The sequence below is a fragment of the Micropterus dolomieu genome, linkage group LG02 (assembly GCF_021292245.1).
Source record: "Micropterus dolomieu isolate WLL.071019.BEF.003 ecotype Adirondacks linkage group LG02, ASM2129224v1, whole genome shotgun sequence".
Classification (NCBI taxonomy): Eukaryota; Metazoa; Chordata; class Actinopteri; order Centrarchiformes; family Centrarchidae; genus Micropterus; species Micropterus dolomieu.
The window spans coordinates 18,126,054-18,146,906 of NC_060151.1; the positions used below are offsets into that span (position 1 = coordinate 18,126,054).

General features: G+C 40.9%; 2 protein-coding genes across 4 annotated transcripts in view; one reads left to right on the top strand and one right to left on the bottom strand.

Moving 5' to 3' along the window:
- The first annotated feature begins 1,013 nt into the window (after nt 1-1,013).
- Nucleotides 1,014-15,702, top strand: LOC123957172 (arf-GAP with dual PH domain-containing protein 1-like). Its single transcript, XM_046029781.1, has 11 exons — nt 1,014-1,935; nt 4,350-4,480; nt 5,323-5,414; nt 7,690-7,772; nt 12,129-12,241; nt 12,525-12,671; nt 13,022-13,105; nt 13,190-13,252; nt 13,411-13,482; nt 13,775-14,003; nt 14,101-15,702. The coding sequence occupies exons 1-11, from the start codon at nt 1,845-1,847 to the stop codon at nt 14,127-14,129; spliced, it is 1,134 nt and encodes a 377-aa protein (XP_045885737.1). The 5' UTR covers nt 1,014-1,844; the 3' UTR covers nt 14,130-15,702.
- Nucleotides 15,703-16,131: 429 nt separating this feature from the next.
- The window catches only part of LOC123957180 (ras-related protein Rab-26-like), a 78,703-nt gene continuing 73,981 nt past the window's right edge, over nt 16,132-20,853 (bottom strand). For 2 of the 3 annotated variants that reach the window (XM_046029793.1, XM_046029805.1), the window contains 3 exons: nt 17,650-17,726; nt 17,426-17,479; nt 16,132-17,302 (listed from right to left, as the gene is read on the bottom strand). In XM_046029793.1, coding sequence (XP_045885749.1) covers nt 17,080-17,302; nt 17,426-17,479; nt 17,650-17,726 — 354 coding nt within the window. In that variant the 3' untranslated portion in view covers nt 16,132-17,079. Of the gene's footprint in view, nt 17,480-17,649; nt 17,727-20,853 lie in introns of all 3 variants that reach the window. The other variant, XM_046029800.1, reaches the window with a different exon arrangement.

A 20,853-nucleotide genomic window follows, 5' to 3' on the forward strand; every position in this document is an offset into this window, starting at 1 on the left:
AAACGGGCACGTGCTGCATGCAGTGATGAAACAGTTCCAAACCCCTTTCTAGCATGTAGAGCAGCCTATATGGCACTGCATCACGTTTTCTCCATTTTAAGGGCACCCATTAGTGCATTAGTCATGTTGTCGCTACTAGAAGGGCACCCTAGAGAGACCTTTATCACATTTTGGCCCCTGCATCACCTTTTCTCAACTGGAAGGGGGCATCCAAGAGGGAACTTTTTGCTGTCTACCTCCTCTACACCAGTGGTTTTCCTGTGATGTCACAAAAAAAAAAAGTCTGCCTTTTTTAAAGGCCCTGCACACCCTGTGTAAATCTGCATATGTGATTTTACTTATTATGTCTACCTAATTGGTTCACAGGGTCTGGTGACTTCATATAAATCCCAACGTAGTGGCGCACACCTTCAACTTGAGTGCAGGTCTAATCAGCCACAAGTGACATTTTTGGCCTAAATTTCATGGAAATAAATTCACTAACAAGGACCATGCAAATGTTTGATCTTATAGTGGTTTATTGTAATGAATAGTTATGAAAGGGGGTCAAGGGGAGAGGGATGAAGGGGTCAAGGAGGTCGTTGAGGGGCCGAGACTCAGGGTGGGGGCTCGTCTCGACAAGTGGCTTGGTCTTATGAACCCTCTTTTGGTTCCGCTGTAGAAAAAGACAAAATGATTACTTGGCAGAATTGTGGATTTTAGCATACATGTATTTCATGGTGGGAGGAAACCAGAGCACCCAGGGGAAACCCATGCAAACACGGGTAGAACGCGCAAACTCTGCACAGAAAGGCCTGGGCCGAGCGAAGTCTAAACCCAGAACCTTCTTGCTGTGAGGCCGCAGTGCTGTCCACTGGGCCACCATGCTGCCCATTAAAATAGGTGGAGAAAAAAAAACAGTTTGGGTGAAAGAGATGTAAGAACTGAAAAACGGGTTAGACAGGCTTATATACCTGAGTGCATGTGATTGGATTAGAGAGGCACAGGTGGATGAAATGAGTGAAGCACAGGTGGTTGATTGGAGGAATTGAATGAGGCACTGTGGTCGAATTAGTGAGAGACAGGCGTCCTGAATCTCAGTTTACATAACTCCATTAAAATCAACTAAAATGACAGGGATTTAGAAGTTTACCTGCACCACAAGTAGGCCTACATAACAGGCAGACCATGATGTTTGAGTTGGGTGGTAACTTGTCAGATTTCTTTAGGTGGATGGGTAGGTGCTTCTGGGACAATTTTAGGACTTAGTTATGACTTTTGGAATATTTCTAAAATCCTGGCTATAGCCCAGAGTGAGCCTCCTGCACCACATTTATAACATATCAAGGATTCATTGCAGTAAAGTGACGTTTGTGTTTAAACGAAAAATCTTAAGGGAACAATTCCCCACTAATTAGCCTACTATTGACAAACCGCGTCTGTTCATCTATCTTGAGATCAGGAATAATAGCCTAACGTTATAGGCCTAGTTAGATATTTTGAGTCTCTAAAGTGGTGAATGTGGGTGTAAACAAGATCAGTCAGTGTCGTGAGCACGTTTCCTTACACCGTTAATGGCCGCTGGGGGTCTCACTCTAGAGAGGGACAGAGACAAGGCTTTAAAAGCCTACACTTTATTGTTGTATCTACATGAGTTTTACAGCATCTACACTAGTCTGATCACGCTCCACTATTCAGCCACCCTCCTCCTCACCACATTAGCCTAGCTACATCTTTCTCTATTAAAAGCGCGTTGTGACGTTACAATTTCAGTCCCGCGCGCCCGGCGGCAATCTTACTTTCGATGCATGAGAGTTTGAGGTTTTCAGCCGCTGAGCAGGCATCTGAGGAGAGTCATTTGCATTATGACTTCGGATCAAGACAAGAACAGACAGCGTATGAAACAGCTTCTGGGGAAACCTGGGAATGGACACTGTGTGGACTGCGGAGCTGCAGGTAGGCTAGAGGGGGAGTCACTTCTTGTGGGTTATTACAGGCTAAGCTACAAATGTACTGTAGCCTATATGGAGGCTGTAACAAGTTAACAGCGTGTCTCCAGTTCTTTTTCGCGTGAGAGGACAAGGTCGTTTAGATTCTTTTCTCAGTCACGAAGTGTGGCCTTGGCATGGTTATGAAATATAAAACAGTTGACATAATGATGTGTGTGTGTGTGTGTGTGAGAGAGAGAGCAATGGTAAGGACTCTAATATATGCGCAACTAAATAATGTATTTAAGAACCAGCTGTAGGCTATTTATTTAGTAGGTCTATTTGGTAGTGTCTTTTTCAGATGTATTTTGTGTTTGCTGAGGGACCAAATCTTTCCTGGAGGTCACACACTCTGATTGTCACACCTATAGTTGGTATGCACTTGTTAGACCTGCAGTTCAGTACATGGGCACACAAGAAGGAAATAAAACATAGGCAAACAGGTGTGGTTTGTGAAATAAATGATCATCTAAAGCCTGAGTGAAAGCCAGTCTTCTAGTTAGCCGAATGTATCATGTTAGTACTGCTCCTGGCTCTAAGGTACTGTTGAAATATTGAAGCTCCAGTGTGAAATGCCATGGGCTAATAAATATATTAGAGCATTTACTCAGTCATCTCACTTCAAGTCTGTTAATCCATGCAGGTCTCTCAAAGGATGCTCATATTTAGGGGTTGTAAACGCTTGTTTTGTATTCAATTCAGTTTTATTTATATAGCGCCAAATCACAACAACAGTTATCTCACAGCGCTTTTCATAAAAGAGCAGGTCTAGACTGTACTCTGTGATGTTATTTACAGAAGCCCAACAATAGTTTAACAGTTTTCATTATCAATTAATGTGACATGATTATTTTTTCAGATTAATCAAACAAAGATATTTTTAGTTTTGGGAAGCTCAAACCAGAGATTGTTTGGGCTATGTCTTATTATTTTGTAGCTGGCTGTCTGACTTTGTGTGCATCCTCTTCTTGAAGACTTCTCTGTTAGACTGGTTGATTGTAACAGGCCCACATAATGGACAGAAGATGGGAGTGGCTGAGTGCACATCAGCCTCTTGTCTCTTGTGTACAGATGCATGGTCTTACATGTGTGCAGCTTTGTGATTATGTACAAGGAAGTCATGGAGTTTTTTTTGTTGTTCTCATGCTATTTTTGCAGTGTGTGTTGACTTTATTAGTAATGGTTGAATGGCTGCAGCATGCTGATACACACTACTTGACACTGCCCCAGTTCTCTGGCTCAGTTACAGAATAACCACCACGGCAGCTGTAATCTCACCTTGCATTGCACTGAGTAATGATTCTGAATATGAAACTTTGTAGTGTAGGAGGAGCTGTATGTGTAGGCATTCACACATTTGCTGCATTTGTTCCTGTCTGTTCACAGACCTGAGTTAAAATGGAATAGTGTACTGTTTCTTGTCAGCAAAATAATCTGTCTTGTTATTTACTCCTTGGCTTACAAAAATGTATGCTTTCCACACAGCACACTTCTTCCACTTTTATCTCCCTTTAAAGAAATGTGTGAATGAAGTGTGTTATTTTCTGACCCTTCACTTCCCATGTCATGAGTGCTGGAACATAACTGGGTTGACATACAAAAGTTAATGTTTGTTTTGATGTTTGTTTCTTTGGGTTAGAGAGATAAATGTAATGTAACTGTGAATGGCTCACACACTCTGCCTGGTATCAGTCAGAATTGTCAGTTGTCAACTTGGTGGAGCGGACGGATTCAAAGGTCTGGACCCAGGCAATGACCCACTGTAAAGCTGTGTTATATACGATATATATACCTGAATTTCCTTTATTCATTAAAATGTTCAGTCAAAACCTTGTAGCTCCAATTTGGTAGCTTTGAGCCTTTAACGGATATTAAGTGTGTATATCATGATATACCTATTATATAACTACATATATGAATGTGCCTGCCTCTGAGAAAAGATATATTATTAAACTTTATTCACTGCAGGATGTGGACTGAGTTGTTAAATCTAGGTTGATTGGGTGACTTGCTTCTGGTATGGGCTGATGTGAACACATTTTTTTTTCTTCTGTATGTCGCCTCCAGTATCTGAACTACACTCTGTCATTACAATGTCTTGAACCTTTATCTAAGTTCTCTGCTAACATTTCCGACATGTTTACAATAGTAATCATATAAAAACCTTCTATAGATGTGGAACTGATTTCCCCTAGTGTGATAGTTCTGTCTGCCTGTAATAATGTATCAACCACTGTTTTGGTTGTCTGCTATGGTGAACCTGCTTCAAGTACAGTTGAGCCCTCCTTATTAGGAAGTTCAGAAATTAGTCAGAAACAGACTTTTTGAAACCTTTGAATGGTTTCTATATGCACCTACATGTGTCTTTATACTGTATTGCAGATCCGGAGTGGGGATCCTACACCCTAGGTGTGTTTGTGTGTCACAGCTGCTCAGGCCTCCATAGAAACATTGCTCAGATCAGCAAGGTGAAATCTATCCTGCTGGATCCCTGGAGCTCCTCTGAGGTGGAGGTGAGAACTCCTGTCTGGTGTGTGTGAGAGTGAGGGAGAGAGAGTGTTGAATGATTTTATTCATACAAATCCTGAACAAAGTACAAAGCCCTGTGTTTTGTGAAAGAAGACCAGCCATCGATTAAAGTCCGAAACCAGGCTTGGAGAAACGTCTGCAGCCTCTGGCCTTGCCCTCACCCAGCCGAGCCTGCTCCACTGTGAGCGGCACTCTCTGCCTGCCGCTCCGTCCCTTCATCCCTGCTTGGAAGAATTAGACGAGTCATCCGTCTCAATGCAGCTTGGCCTGAAAATCACGAGCCAGCAGCTGGCAGATACAACCAATAACTTTGTGTAATGTGTGGGAGGGTGTTGGTTGTGTGCACTGCTGAACTCTTTTGACAGACAGGTCGATTTCACAGTGAAACTTTCAAGGAGGACATCTAGTCCAGTCAGATTAACTGTATCATGCTGCTGTCTACTCTGTGTGAATGTGTGTAACAAAGGAAGGTGTGTGCTGTTTTTTCTCTGTCTTTCTCTTCCTTGATTTATATGTCTTTGTGTGTGTGTGTGTGTGTGTGTGTGTGTGTGCGCGCGTGCTGTTGTTTCGTAGCTGTGGTACTAATGCATGCTCAGCAGTAAATAGAGGGGCACAAAAGAAGAAGCAGCCATGACAGCAGCCCAGTCTCCCTCTGGGCAAGGTGTCAACCAGACAAACGCTGAGCTTCAAGCATCTCATTTGTGTGTGTGTGTGTGTGTGTGTGTGTGGGAGTGTGCAACCTGCCCTCATCAACCAAATACACCTTCACTAATACACACAGATGTCAATTACAAACATCAGATGTTTCTCTTCCTCCTCTCTGCAGTTTATGAACTCTGCGGGTAACAATGCTGCCAAGGCCAAATATGAACAGATAGTTCCTGCCTTCTACTACCGTCCCACACACAAAGACTGCACGTAAGTGATGTGTCTCCCTCCTCCCACCTTGATGTCTGGTCAAGGTACCAGTGGTCACCTCTAAATGTAAGAATGATTAGCACATGTCTGCAGCACAGAGGGACACTGTAGAAATGTTTCTTTTCCAAGGCGTGCAACCTCTGACATACATAGCAATTGTAAGTCGCTTTGGATAGTAGGTCAGCTGAGCTAAATGGATAAATGTAAGGGACCTTGTGCAGGCAAAAGAGAGAGGGAGCGTGAATATGGACAGAAGTATGGAAGTGATATAAAAAGTTTTGCCTAATGTTACTCTACAGTTTTGTGGTTTATCAGTTAAGCGAATGAACTACACTGCAGACCGGAGTCTCAACAGAGATGGACGGTGATCTCCTCTATGAAACGTCTGTATCCTCACTGCGCTGCATTATTATAAACCACGATGAACTTGTCGTTGGTCGCTTCGCTCTCGTCCTCCTTCAGTTCCAATGCATTAGTTCCTGTTGACTGGGTAGCTGCTGTGGCTGCTTTGACATACAGTATGTTGGTGTTCAGGTTTGCTGCCTGCTGTAGCGTTCTCAAATTGTTGTAATTTGTTGTTAATAACTATTAGACATAAGTCATACTGGCCATTCAAATGAATATAAAAAAACATGAGTATCGCACATCATTTAGTATTACATCATTGCATAGACGGCCCTTCTCTCAGTGTGCCTTTGTGAGGAGGAGACTGGTCTTACAAAAACATTATAGTATTGCTAAACATAATTACTATAGAAATAACACAATAATAATTTTTTTTAGGATGCACTATAGAAAGTTACCATAGTAATACTATACATTTACTATAACGTCATAGTATTACAATAGGAATGTTCTACAGTGAGTTCAAAGAACAGAAACACTATATCCTAGGCCTATAGTAACTTTTTATATCACTTAAACATCTGTCCATATTCACACTCTCTCTCTCTCCCGCACAAGCTCTCTACTAGCAGTACCACTGCTGGTGAAAAATACTATAGAACATTACAAACTTACCTTGGGGCTGTTTTTCTCTGGCATCATTAAGGTTAGAATATTCTAACTAATACAATTGCAATACAGCAAATGTAAGGTTAAGGTCTCAGCCGTTAATAAATATGTTTCTGTATGTTTGTATGTAAGTTTTTTTTTTTTTTTTTCTCTATAATTAGCTGATTTATAAAAATATTGTTGTGCATTTGTGTACAGTCATTTTCTGGTCCTGAAAAGGTCACAGAAACATGTAGTTTGAGTGTACACTATGCAAACCAACTTATATCCTCACCTTCTCCGCTTTTTATGTATTTATTTATTTATTTTTTAACCTAATGTCTGTATTATAGCAAACTTGTACACTGTATTTATCAACAGGATTTGAAGAGTTATATCTGTTTTACTGCTCTTTTATATTTGTATTGTTCACTGTAATCTTCTTATTGTTTTTTTTAGGTAGACAATTTTAAGATCTGTCCAGGGACAACGGATGAAAAATAGCCTTTTGGCTAATTCTGGTGCATTTGCAGCAATGTTAATTAATGTACACTGTCCCTGTCAAATAAACTAATAAATAAATAAACAACCTGAGACAGTAAAGACAGTAAAATATTATTTATAGCATCTTTAAGACTGCAGTTATTGTTCATCATATGGATGGATGCATTCAACAACATAGTGGTCTTGGTTGCCAGAACCTCCTCAGTGATAAGAATGACAAGTTCCTGTAGTTTGAACAGGAAGCAACAGTTCAGTACAAGGGTTCATTCTCAACGGTCCCGTGACATAAATATCAATATGTCACAACAAAACACTGAGATGTGAATTTTGGGATGGACCTGCATTGTATTTATGAGGGGTGATTGTTTAACACACAACAAAGGAAAGGAGGACTGAATAAAGAAGAAAGGAAAAATGCTAATCTAAGGGGGTAGGGCTTTGAGCACTCTTGTTGTACAGAGCCATTACATTAAATACTGTGATGCTGATTTGCTGAAAGCCAAATAGCTGGTTAAACATGCTGAAATAATGAGGTATCTTGCATGCTGAAGATGGATACACATGGAAGGTGTTTGTTTATGCATGATGCTCTGTGAATGAGATAGAGATATGTGAGATATGTATTTTTATATATATATATATATATATTATACAAACAAGGGAACACAAAGAGTCTTATATATGTCGCTAAGAGGCTCCATATCCATGTAAGTTAATGAGACGTTTCCAACAAATTAGCTCAAGCATAAAGAGAACATCAACACCAACTGTTTTGCAGGCTCCTGCGGGAACAATGGATCCGAGCCAAGTACGAGAGGAAGGAGTTTGTGTGTGTGGAGAAGCAGGAGCCCTACTCGGCAGGTAAGAATAAAATGCGTCCCTGTACAGTTACACGCACAAACACATTATACTCCTTGCTTGCTCAGTAAAACAAGTATTTGTCTGCGTCTCACACAGCACCACCTATTCAGCGCTGAATGAATACTCAGCATGGAAACAGCCTCATCCATTTATCATTATCAACATTCTTGGGTAAAACAGCTGATGAAATCCAAGATAAGGAGTGAAAGAGGAAGGGAAGGGATGCCTCATCTCACACGCAACTTTGCTGCCTCTACTTAAGGGAGTAGTTCAGTATCTACTCTGTAACTACTCTGAAAACCTGACACTTTTGTTTTTACATTTCTTTGAATGTGCAGTTGAAACAAATTATCAGGTTTATAAGTTAGCTGTAAAGGTATTTTTTCACCTTGAACAGAGCCAGGCTAGGTGTTCCTCCTTGCTTCCAGTCTTTATGTTAAGCTAAGCTAACCACATCCCGACTCCAGCTCCGTACTTAACATTGGTTCAAGGTGTGTTGTGGGAGGTGCTTTTTGGCCTGCTAAGTACATTACACTATCAAAGGGTGTAATAATAAATAACTCATGGCACAGTAGGCACCATTGTCCACTCCTCATTTACATAGCCCAGTCCAATTAGCCCACCAGTCGGATTTTCTGACTGCTTGTTAGGTAATATGGCAGATAGACGGTGTGTCATCAAGGCTTATGTTGCAGAGGCAATGAAGGCTGGTGATCAAGGGAAGAAAACTTTGGTGTCCTCCTTCTGCCCTTTTCTTATCTACACCCATCTGTTACTGCCTAACTACAATATGTCTTGCCCTTTCATCATTGTGTGAAATCATTTTGTCATAGGCATAAGGTCAGATCTTTACAAAATGTGTATTACATAATCATTATCTTTGTCTATGACGCTGAATCATGTGCCTGTGGGTGTCACATATGACAAAAGACTCTTGGCTAATTGCCCAGTGCTGCCTCATTAAAAGAGAAAAAGTGGCACCACCCTGATTGCTGATCAGTTTCAGATGTTCAATAATGCATGGTTGTCGACAAATACATTAATAAACATGGCTTACTAGGATGTCTAAATGTAACCGGGTCATAGACGTAGATGCTTTTTAAGAAACTCAGTGTTCTGCTGCAGCTTCTCATGAGGATTTAGCACAGTCTCAGCTGAAAATAGGAAGCTGTTAGTATAGTCAGGCATATCTATTATGCTCTGCTATGATGTGTTAATAAAAATAACTGATGGTCAACAGGAAGTTGATGTTGGTTTGACCTGATAGAAGACAAGGTTTGTGGCCATTTTTGGTAACCATTTAAAGGCATTACTGTGTTACCCCCCTCCCCCCCCCACCCCCGGGAAGTTATGGGCGGTAAAGTGTGGTTGAGTGATGCTACAGAAGCTTGCAAGCTAGTCCCCATGATGAGGAAACATATTAAAATGTCAGTCAAATCAACACAGTTCCCCTTTGACTAAAACCACTTGTCACAGGGTTACACTTGCAATTGCAACATCTTGCTTTTGCAGTTGAAACATCACTGGTTAGTTTTAAGAAGTGATTTCACTGTGAACTGAAATGCTAAATTACAGCCTGAAATTTCTCAAACGGATTGGTGCTGTTTCAAAAAGCCAAAGCGCAATCTCACTTTAAGGTAGATGAGATAAAGTGCCATTATCAGAGTCTCATGACTGTCAAACTCTTGCTCCCTGTCTCTCTCTCTCTCTCTGTCAATGGCCTGTTTTGTTTTGCTGTGCAGAGGTTTAGGAGCATGTGGCTGTGTGTCTGTACCACAGAGGAAGAATGGCCTCTTTTGTGTATTCTAACATTGCTCCTAAATTTCAGGCCAGGAGACAGTTGTAGCGATCTGTAGAGGACCTAAGGATAGACATATGCTATAGTCCAAAACTGGCTTTGCTAATCTTTGACACGCCGTTACAACGAATGAATTCTCTTCTGTCCTCTGCTCTGTTAAGTTTTTGAGAACAGTCTTACCCCCTCCTCTCAGCGGTGGAACAAAACCTTCGGACTCATGAATAATTGATGAAGGCGTTGCTCAACTAGAAGTTTATTGCTCTCTGTAAGTGACCACGGCAACTTTATTGCTGTAAAAAGCAGCAAGGAACTGAAGCAAGGGAAGGGACAAAGGAATGGGTGGAGGGAGAGAGAATGGTGCAGATGGACCAGCAGACAAACACAAGTGTTTCTTAATTTCAGCTCCATTTGTGTAATTTTCTCTCAAAATCTCCCTTTGTGCTTTGCTTTTTATTGCATTGCACTTTAGCTCATACTATGCCAGCACTGAGGCACTTTGCTGTCAGTTTAAATGCTTTTATTGAACGGTTCCTTGCAGGGCAAGTGGATTATCTGTTCTCTCTAATGTAGTATGCTATTTTTTGATATTTTCATGTAATCACAAGAAAACAGTGAAGTGCTATTTATGTGAAGCTGTGAGTCAGCCTCACGGGTTTATTATATTTATAAAAACCTAAAATAAACAAAACTAATATTAGAAAAGCTGAAAAGTGGTAAAAGTTGCTTAACACTACTTGTATTAACAGTCCTACTTGAATCTGCCAACACTACCTTTAAAAAAACATGAAATTGTGGACTTCAAATTGAAGAAAGATCCAGATTATTATAGTATTAGAATCCAGTTCTCAGATATTTGTGAACAAATAACCAATTTAGGTATTTTTCTGTAAGTGAGTTTACTTGCGCCTGTGTTGGCCGGGTGTGCAAAGGGCAATGACAACACATTTCTCCCTGCAGTGCTGTCTCTCTTGGCTCTCGCTATGGGCAGAGAGGCCAGTGTCAGGAACAGGCCCAGGAACACAGCCAACAAGATGTGTGTGTGTGTGTGTGTTAGAGAGGGAGAAAGAGAGAGAGTTTATTTCAGTGATGTTCAGGCTTGTAGAGGAAGCCATCATTTGAAGCTGAAATATTTATGTGTAGTAACAGCAGAGGCGTTTCCTCCCACCTCTGCTGAGCTGCTCAGAATGGTGACCACAAGCTAAAAGTGTGCACACACACTCACACACATTAAGTCAACAATGTTACAGCTTTTTGCAACGTAGGAGCTTCCACTGGTTTCCACCAGCATTGTGTCTCAGTCACTGTTGTGGGTAATATTACATCGTTAAAGATGTCTCAAACTCTTGGTGACCACTGTTGCAGAAAGTAATGTAAAAATTCTGTTTTACTGCACTCACAACTTACTGGATGAATAAGCACAAGGGAAAGTTTGATAATAAACAATAGGTACTGCATCACCATTAATTAGATTTTATTTACCAAGAAAATGTTGTGGGGTTAATTCAAGTGAAGGAAGATGCCCACTTGATTCCTGGCATGATACTATCATTCATACTTTCACTCATCAGCCTCGTTTCCACTCGCAGCAGGCAGCTGTTTTCTCTGATAAACCCACTGTATGCTACCTGCACGGCACCAAACAGAATGCTAATGTTGCTCTGGGTCTGCTGGGCGTGTAAATGGGCAACTTGCTAACAGGTCTGCAATATCAACTTTATGAGGTGATAATATGTCAGTTGTTCTGCTGCCCCCAAAAATTCAACTCACAGAATTTTAAGTTTATCTAATAGTCCAGTTGATCAAAGCTCTATGTTCCCTGTGGTCACCCTTTATGAATTTCTCTTTTGTCAGCGTGTTTCCCAAACTTAGGGTCGGGACCCAAAATGGGTCGCAGGGCCATTTTTAGTGAGTAAAATTCTGAACACTTTTACAGTATGTAAATATGTGAATGAGCGTTCTTCTTTGCTACGCTTGTCTGTTCAGCTCAGATGCTGTGTGAGGCTTTCCCTCGCTCTTCTCCCTAACCTGATTTTTATGTCTGTAGTATGTGATCTGTCACTGTCAATCCTATGATCTCTAAACTAAAGCACAAGAACGAGTTTATAGATGCTTCAATGTGCAATATGTGGAGAAGTGCTCAGTAATGAAAGGTTTGGTTTTAAATAAATGAATAACGAAACATTCGCTGTATCTGGGAAAGTCTGAACACTTCTTTTTCTTTGCAAAGAAGAATCCTTCAAGATGTGCGGATTCAATTTGGCACAACATACTTGAATCTGGCTTTCCAACTCTAGCATGCCTGAAAAAACAATTCATAAATACATTTCATATACATCGTTTGTTTTGCCCTTTATCCGTAGTTTGAAAATGTAGAAGTATTTTTGTAAATTTGTGTCCCAGGGAGACACCACAATTCTCTTTCGGTTGTTGGGAACCAGTACCTTAGATTTTGGGGTATTCTAATTAGTATCATGTTAAAAGTCTGCCCTCTCTTTTCTCTCTCTGTATTCCTGCTCCTTGTCAATGATATGGGACCCTTGTGTCTCCCCTCCTGACAGGCTATAGAGAGGGGTTTCTATGGAAACGAGGCAGAGACAACGGACAGTACCTCAGCCGAAAATTTATTCTATCTGAACGGGAAGGTGTTTTGAAGTACTTCAACAAGCATGATGTGAGTGTTTTCTCCCTTTTTCTCTCTATTTAAAAAAAAAAAAAATCTGTATTTGATCTGCTGATCTCTGTGTTAAAAGTACCTTTGTTAGTAGTAGTGGAGCTGAGTAATGTTTTCATTTGCCGGAATGTCACACTGTGTCTCATTTACTGTAATGTACAATAAACTTCTGCATGCTTTTCTATTCCATGTACTGTTAGATCATTTCAAGAAGGATAAGAGAGTAGGAGAGTCAGGACTATACCTTTTGACTATCTTCTAAACATGTCTTTTCTCTCTGCAGGCAAGAGAGCCCAAAGCAATAATGAAGATCAATACTGTGAATGCCACATTCCAGCCAACAAAAATCGGCACTGCCCACGGCCTGCAGATAAACTATTTGAAGGACAACAGCACTAGGAACATCTTTGTTTACCATGAGGATGGAAAGGTGAGGCGTGGTGCCTCTCTGATCTGTGTTTTAGGTGGTGGTGGGGGTCGGAGGATGCACGAAAAGGCATGTGTGTCCCTCTTGTGGAAATGGTTTGTCATTACAAGTCAGCGTATAATTGAAGTTTACTTGTATGATGCTTCACAATAGCTACTTATTTATAAGTAAATTATAATATGCTACTTCTTTCAAATGGAGAACATCTCCCCTGGGCTTAGAGCTTTTCAAATGGCGTTTCTAGCCATTTTGTCTAGTGCTGTGTGTAGTGCTGGAGGTAACTAGGCACTAGGTGAGGAGATGATATTGCAGTAATAGTCAGTCACCGAACTTGCTGTTGTCTTGTCTCAAAGGAAATGGTAGATTGGTTCAACGCCATCAGAGCCGCCAGGTTTCACTACTTGCAGGTGGCTTTTCCTGGAGCTCCCGTCTCTGATGTGAGTACATACACGCACATGCACACACGCACTTGCACTTACAAGGTTGATAAGTGAGTAAGTCTTTGCTCTTTGTTTGTCTAGTTGTTGCCAAAGTTAACCAGGAACTACTTAAAGGAGGGTTACATGGAGAAGACTGGTCCAAAGGTAGAGCCTTTTTTCTGTTGATTCTTTCCCACAACACGATTTAGAAGTTAGGGAAATATGCAAAGCCTACAAAAGCGTCTTTCAGAACATGAAAGCCATGTCATTTGACATTTGTTGCTCTCTGAATTGAGCTGCTGCCACATGTTTCTGTCCCACAGCACACAGAGGGCTTCAAGAAGAGATGGTTCACGATGGATGACAGGAGGCTCATGTACTTCAAAGATCCACTGGTATGAAAGCTGCATGTCAGAAGGAAAATGCTTTAGTTACGCATTGTGACCAGCAGGTGTTGCTATGCCTTTTTTTTCCTACTTTGCATCAGTCTGTCTATTTCGAAGGGACAAAAACTCAGTATTTTCCCTTTTAGACAGCTATTCATCAACATGCCAAACCAGCAGTGTTTCCTTTGAAATAAGACATGGTTATTCACAGTCATTCAAATTAGAAGTATGTGTTGTTCCTTAATGAACCTACAACTCGGTGTTCAACAACACCTGTATCTGTTTCTCCCTCTGCTTCCAGGACGCCTATGCACGAGGTGAGGTTTTCATTGGTGGCAAGGATAACAGCTACACTGTGCTTGCTGGGCTCCCCCTGAACATTCAGGGCAATCATTGGCAGTTTGGAATCACCATAGTGACCCCAGAAAGGAAGTTCTTATGTGCATGCGAGACTGAAGAGGATCAGAAAGACTGGATCGCTGCAATTGAGACTGTTATCAACAGACCAATGCTGCCTCAGGAGTATGCAGGTAAATTGAACACCCAACCAAGTAAAGTCATTATTTAACTCCCACCCCTCCCTCAATTTCTGAGTCTGATAGTTATTTTTTCCCATTTTCTCTGCAGTGGAGGCCTATTTTAAGCACAAACCATGACTGTTGGATGAATCGTTTGTGCAGAATGAGGAGTGGAAGAGATATATTTTATATCTCATATTGGAAGCCTTTATAAAAACTTGAAGTAGTGGAAGGTAACGTTGGATAAACGTTGAAAGTATCCAATGGAAAAATCCCACCCCCCCCCTTCAGGCCTCCCTCCAAAGCTACTGCCCCCAAACACACATTTTCATGTGCAATTAGTGCATGGCCAGAATGCATGCAGGTAGGCAAGTCAAGTGCTTATTACAGGCCTGTGGCAGCCACAGATTCCAGATTTTCCCCCAGAGCATTTGATTTGGTGATTGCTGTTGGGGTGTAAAGAGAATTTCAACAAATATAGAAAATGCTTCTAAAATACATTACCTACCCTAGCTTTAAAGGTGACACAGAGATAAGGACCTCAAGGTGAGACGCTTAGACCGCAGTTACCATTCCCACAGGGGCTCCAGCCTCACCTACAGCCTGAATTCCAAGAATGTTAGCCAAACTTGCTCATCTGTTATGCAACTTACATACTTGAAAGAGGTAAGTCATCCTGACCTGAATGTGCAGAACTTATGTGCGTGACTTGTTTGCAGAAATCAGAATTGTTGCTACTCAGATGTCAAAAGATACGGTTCCCTCTGTTCTCAGTAATATAGTATCCCAAATATATACATACTTAAATTACTCAGATGTTGAATTAACCATGCATAGCAAAATGTGCCCTTCTACTCAGTTCTGTGCAGACTAAAACAAACATTACTGGATACAGGACTGCAATGTGTCAGGAAGAAGGAATTATACACACCATGATTTACAGATACACACACACTCACATTTATTTCCATGTATGATTACAATGATATTTAATTCTCAATGTATTTATTTTTTTTAACTGTCTAAATTTCTATATACAGCTTGTAATGTTATGCTAAGCACTGTAGGTATAATAAGCTATTTTTGCTTTTTGTGTACATATTCAAGCTGCTGAATATAAACTGCTTCGAGTGATGTTTATTATCACGTTTCAGAATTGGCGTGCATTCCTCTGTCTCGTTTTTGTAAAACCGTATAAAAACTGTGATCAAATTTAGCATTTACGGTCATGTCTATTTATCCAGCAGAGGGAGACAAAGGAAAGGTTTAAACTTACTATCCCCCCAACACACACACACACACACACACACACACACACACACACACACACACACACACACACACACAAACGTAGGCACACGTGCACACAGGCACACAGGCACGCACGCACGTCCAGGCTCATTAACCTCATCAAACCAGTGACTGCAGGTGTGCACTATAAATTATTTGTGCAAGTGCTGAAGAGAAAGGCATTAAGATGTTTTAGAGCATTATAATGATTGTGCAGTGACCCCTTTGTTCAAGCTGCAGGGGTCAAGCAAACCATGTGAGCTTGCATCTGACCTGCTGAAGTGTCACAGAGCGAGGCGTTAAATCACCGCCACACACACTGTTTTGTAACTCATGCTCTGAACTCACTGTGGAGTCGTGTAAGAGTACAATTTGTGTAAGTGAATCTGAAATATGTTCACTATTAAAAGGGTAAAGGCCACATTACCTTCTGTTTTTTATTGTAGTTAATTTTCAGTTACAAGAAAGAAGTTGCACATTGAAAAGTAGTAAAACCAAAAAATCAATACATTACTCTGAACATCAAGATTGGAAAAATGCACAGTAAATACTGCACGAAGATATTCTGTTTCTATGGTTTCAATGACTAAGATGAAATCTACCAAAGCAACAGTCATATAAAAAGAGGCCTATCTTTTATGAAGAACAGGTTAAATAGCAGATGAGAAATGTACTGGTTAGGAAAACATGGCACTACATTTACCCCATTTATATATTCATGAATGGAAAATAAAAGCAAAACAAAAAGCAGGAAATAAAGCAGACTACTACTGTTTGCACATTTGACTACAAATAAAACATTAAAGATTAAAAAAGATACTCATCTGTGAGTCACATACAATACTCTAGGTAACATTGTCAACATACTGTATGTCTTTATTCCTCCACGCTCTTATTTACCATCTATAGTGCTATTCTCCTTGATCAAAACAGTTTTTTACATGCAGAAAAAAGTATTTACATTATGTTTGTCAAAATCTCAGTGTATATAGATTACAAACAGCATGTTTGGCCATCTGTTTTTAAATAGCAATTTAAAAACAAAAGAATTGAATATTATAAAGAACAGAAGTTGCAATTCAAGTTCTCCAAGACTCAGCATTGATCCTCTAATATCGAAAAATAACAACAAACCCAAATGCTTTAGGTTCTGTGACCCATGCACTGCCATGTTTCTGGAGGTTTGTTTTAAACTACTGTATACTTCATTTCTGCATCCAGCATGAATTCAAATCTACTAAAAGAATAATTTATTGTGGCTAATGATGCTATTCTGTCCTTAATCTCCTTGTATACAAAATAGCAACAAGCGTTTACTTGTAGAAGAAGTAAAACACATTCCCAAATACTCACAGCTGAATCATGGAAATCCTTGATTGAGTTTATGCTGGTGAGCTAAACTGGCTGCAAAGAGCCTGTTGAATTACAGACATGGACACTGAACCATGGACAGAAGACACTATACACCTATAATATGAATATAATATGAACGTTCATCCACACGCTGACCAAAAAGAGAACATTCAACCAAAATGACCACTGTTGCTGACATTTTAAACTCTGAGAAATAAATTTAAAAGACATGTATTTTGTGTCTGCAAAAAAGAGCATACATTTTGGGGTCATTAAATTCGCAATAAAATAAACACACATGGTAATGCACAGGTATTTGCTAGGTTTCCGTTTCAATGCTGGGGTTAAAATATATTATCATGCAGCTACAACCATGGAAGAAAATGGTCCATTAATAGGTTAATAACTTAGGTGAGCAGCGCCTATCTTTGCCTTTTTTAAGCCATTACCTGGGGCTACATTCACAGCTGCAGAAGGAGGTGGGTAAGGAAAAGCAGGACATACAAGATGGAAGAGGGCAGTTAGATGAGTGCGGGGCAACAGACGGAGGTTCTGTGGACGGAGACGGGGAGGTTTGACAGTGGAGAGAGTGGAGAAACAGAACGACAGAAAGGTTTATACCTCGTTGGAGGTGACTCCTCATCTCTGATCGGGCCAGGTATGTATACCTGCTGAAGATAAGTGATCCACACACATATAAATACACACACCCACACGCAGATCCAGAGAATAACTAGGGCAGGCTTTAGGACCTGCAGCAGCTTGTGCTCTTCATCTCCTTGTTTACGTACTCCTGCAGCTTAAACTTCTCACTGGGATCCTTCATAGACCGGTGCTTAAGCTCCCTGAGAGAGAGAGAGAGAGAGAGAGAGAGGGAGAGAGAGAACTGATTATTATTATAACTGATTACAAGTTTTGGTAAACTATTTTCTAGGTCAAAAATGAACTTATATCTTCTTAGTTGTATGCCAATATTTATAGATTATGTAACGCTTGCAGAGAGAATGATACTCACTTAGCCACAGCAGTGAAAGCCAGCTCTACATTGAGACCTGACCTGGCGCTGGTCTCCATGAAGGGAACTCCGAACTCCTGCAGTCAAAGAAATCACATTATTGAAGATGCTCACTCACTTAATACTTTTCAACAGGCTGCTGCTTCTGTGATCTGCTGCAAAAAAAAAATCATTGCTTTTGGATAAAAATGTGTACGTTTACAGCAGAACTTCACAGCACAATAGAGAACTGGATAAATCCAGCTTGGATGCTATAGATTTGTCTCCCAGCTTTTCCTCTGCAGGGGAATTTGTCTCCTCAGCACACAGTGATGATAACTGATGTGCCCCCCCCCTTCCCAGGCTGAGCCTTAAGTTACTTAGTGGTACTTTATTGCTCCCGCTTCTGGAGAGAATCACTTGGCTGTTTGCTATTTGTTTTGTGTGCCATTCTGTGAAGTTAGGTCGATAAAAAGAAATGTTTATTCCTGGTTTCGGTGCTTAGTGGTTGCATTTGTGGCTGCACTGAGGTTTATCACAGAAACAAGGCCTATAAAACTGATTATGACTGACTGAATGTTCTGGAGAGGGTCTTCAAGCCTTTATAGATGATGACACAGAAGGCAGGAATCTATACTATAAATATTAATTCAGATGTTTCATTATCTACAGGAGGGCGATGCATCTGAGCAGGCCCGGATTAAAAAGTCAGAGGCCCCTGGGCACAAAGTTTTGTAGGGCGCTCACCCGCCGACCCACACACGTGCTCTGCAACTCCCCCGTTGATAACGGCGCCACAAATCCACCACAAAACAAAGCAACAAGGCTGACCAGAATCGAGCAGAGCAATCAGAACCAACAACGGAGTTCACGATGGGTTGGTCATTTGTCATGTGTAATACATTACTTAAATAATAAAAATAGCACTCAGCTTCTTAGCCCAAATAAGCCTGAAACATTCATGACTATACCAACCCTCCTGGGAGACTCCTGTTTTTTACTGCCCTCTCCCATTTCCTCCCGGGTCACAGCAGTATGTTTAACGTTACAGTAGGTGAGTGGTGGAGGCTACGCTGTTGACAAACATGATTGTAGATTTATTTCTGAAACAGTGTGGCAGTTCTAGCGAAGGGTCCTATCATTTCTCCCTAGTTCGTCACTTACTTACTGACTTACTTAAAAATTCTCCAATATCGCTTACAGCAGCTAACGCTGCCCATTGCTAAATTAGATTAGCCATAAATCTAGTTAATGCAATATAGTTAGCTCCTCTTTTAAATTCGCAACGTGTGAAATGTCAGAGTTGTTGTCATGTAGTGGTTGAGAAATGGTTTCTCGTAGCTTTGGTTAGACTTAGGAGTGCTGGTAAAGGGATATGTGAATATGCTTATTATGGTAGATTATGTGTAAGGTCAAAAACACATGCTTATTCTCTCTCTGCACTTTCTAGCAGCAAATATTTATTGATGTGTAGCTGTTTACATGTTCAGTTGTTGAGACTGTAATATTAGGCATTTAAACATAATCCATTAAGGAAAAGGTTTTATAGTCCACATACAGAACAGCTTTCAATATCGGCCTGTAGTAGTCAGTAGTTTATACAGGAAACGGGTCTACTATCCAAATCATTTTCAAAATCAAAATATCAGTTTATAAATCAGCTCTTTTTCACTTTAATATCAGCATCTGCCCCCCAAAACACACATGGTCGGGCTCTACAGGATTTACACTGATTAACACCTGTAACGTTATACATCCTCCATCATACAGGATTTACACCACATGACTGCAACAACCACAATATCAATGCATGTCCCTGCTTACTGTATCACATTTGTAAAACACATACTGCCTCGCCTGTAATCCAGTTCTATGAATCAGATTCATCCATAATTCACACACATACAGAAAATAGGCAACTTCATTGTCGCCACGTAAAGACAACCCTCTTTCACTTAAAAACTTAATGACAACCCGTTTGAGCTCCTCCCGCTTCTTCCTCCAGCTGTTGCACTAAGTTAGTTTAGGTTCACAGTCCCGCTCATAGTGACAGATGAGCTCCGAATGCTAAAATGTAACAACAGTGCTCTGTGCTTTTCTCACGCACATGATCGCCGTGTTTCCAGTCAGAAAAACACCAACAAATAGACTTTTCTTAGTTGAATAAATCATAAAGGCAAAGCTAAAATTACCTGTGGATGGTGAATACTCTCTAAACTTTTTCCCCATTTGGGAGTGAACAACACAGCAGATCATTGCTGAACGAGCTCACCTTACCCCTTGAACCTCATCACGGGCTGAGGCTGGATATTTCCACGATCTAATACCGGGTCACACACCTGATAAATCCACTGTGCGCTGCTGCTGTTGCTACAGCTAGCGCTGCGCTCATAGACCGTATGACTGCGCTGCTAGCCTGGGCTTGATGTTATGGTGCGCTACTAACCAAGGGGGTAAGCCAGAGATAGGACAGTGAAGTCAACCAATGCCTACATGGAGGGATCCATGCAGGCCCAGAAAATTACGTCTAAACCCTGTGACACCCCGTCGCACATGAGAGATGTAACCTTATTGCTTAGATTAAACTCTCAGCAATCAAAACAAAAATTCGGCCATCAGAGACGCTGTGTTGGTGTTCGGCAGGTGAGCCTTGTAGGTGGGCTGACTAAACAGTCACGATCCGAGTCAGACAAACACACTTAGCCATGAAACGTTTTGTTGCTGCAGTTATGCAGCTACCACAATTACGGTGTTTCTGTCGTTGCTCTACGTCATTAAACCACAGTTATGCTGTGTGATCATGAGAAGTAGATGCTGGTGCCAACAGTAAGTAGCCCTGTATTATTATTATTATTATTATTATTATTATTATTATTTCATTGGTCCAAAACTGGCTTCACTGCTTCAAATCTGTGGGGTGGCACTAGCCTCTTCTGGTCAGCTTGCTCAACATTTTTGGTCATCTTCCACAACTTCTTCTTCCTGATTCTCTTCCTTTGCATTTAGCTGACGCTTTTATCCAAAGCAACTTGTCTTGCTCAGGGACACATTGGTGTCTCACAGTGGATTCAAACCCGGGTCTCTCACATCAATGGCATGTGTCTTATCCACTGCTCCATCACCACCCAAATTTGAATAGATGGCACATGTCTCATTAAAGACCCTCCCTCTCCTCCTCTTCACGGTTTGTATGCGTTTACTACAACCACTTCTCTCACTCATTTT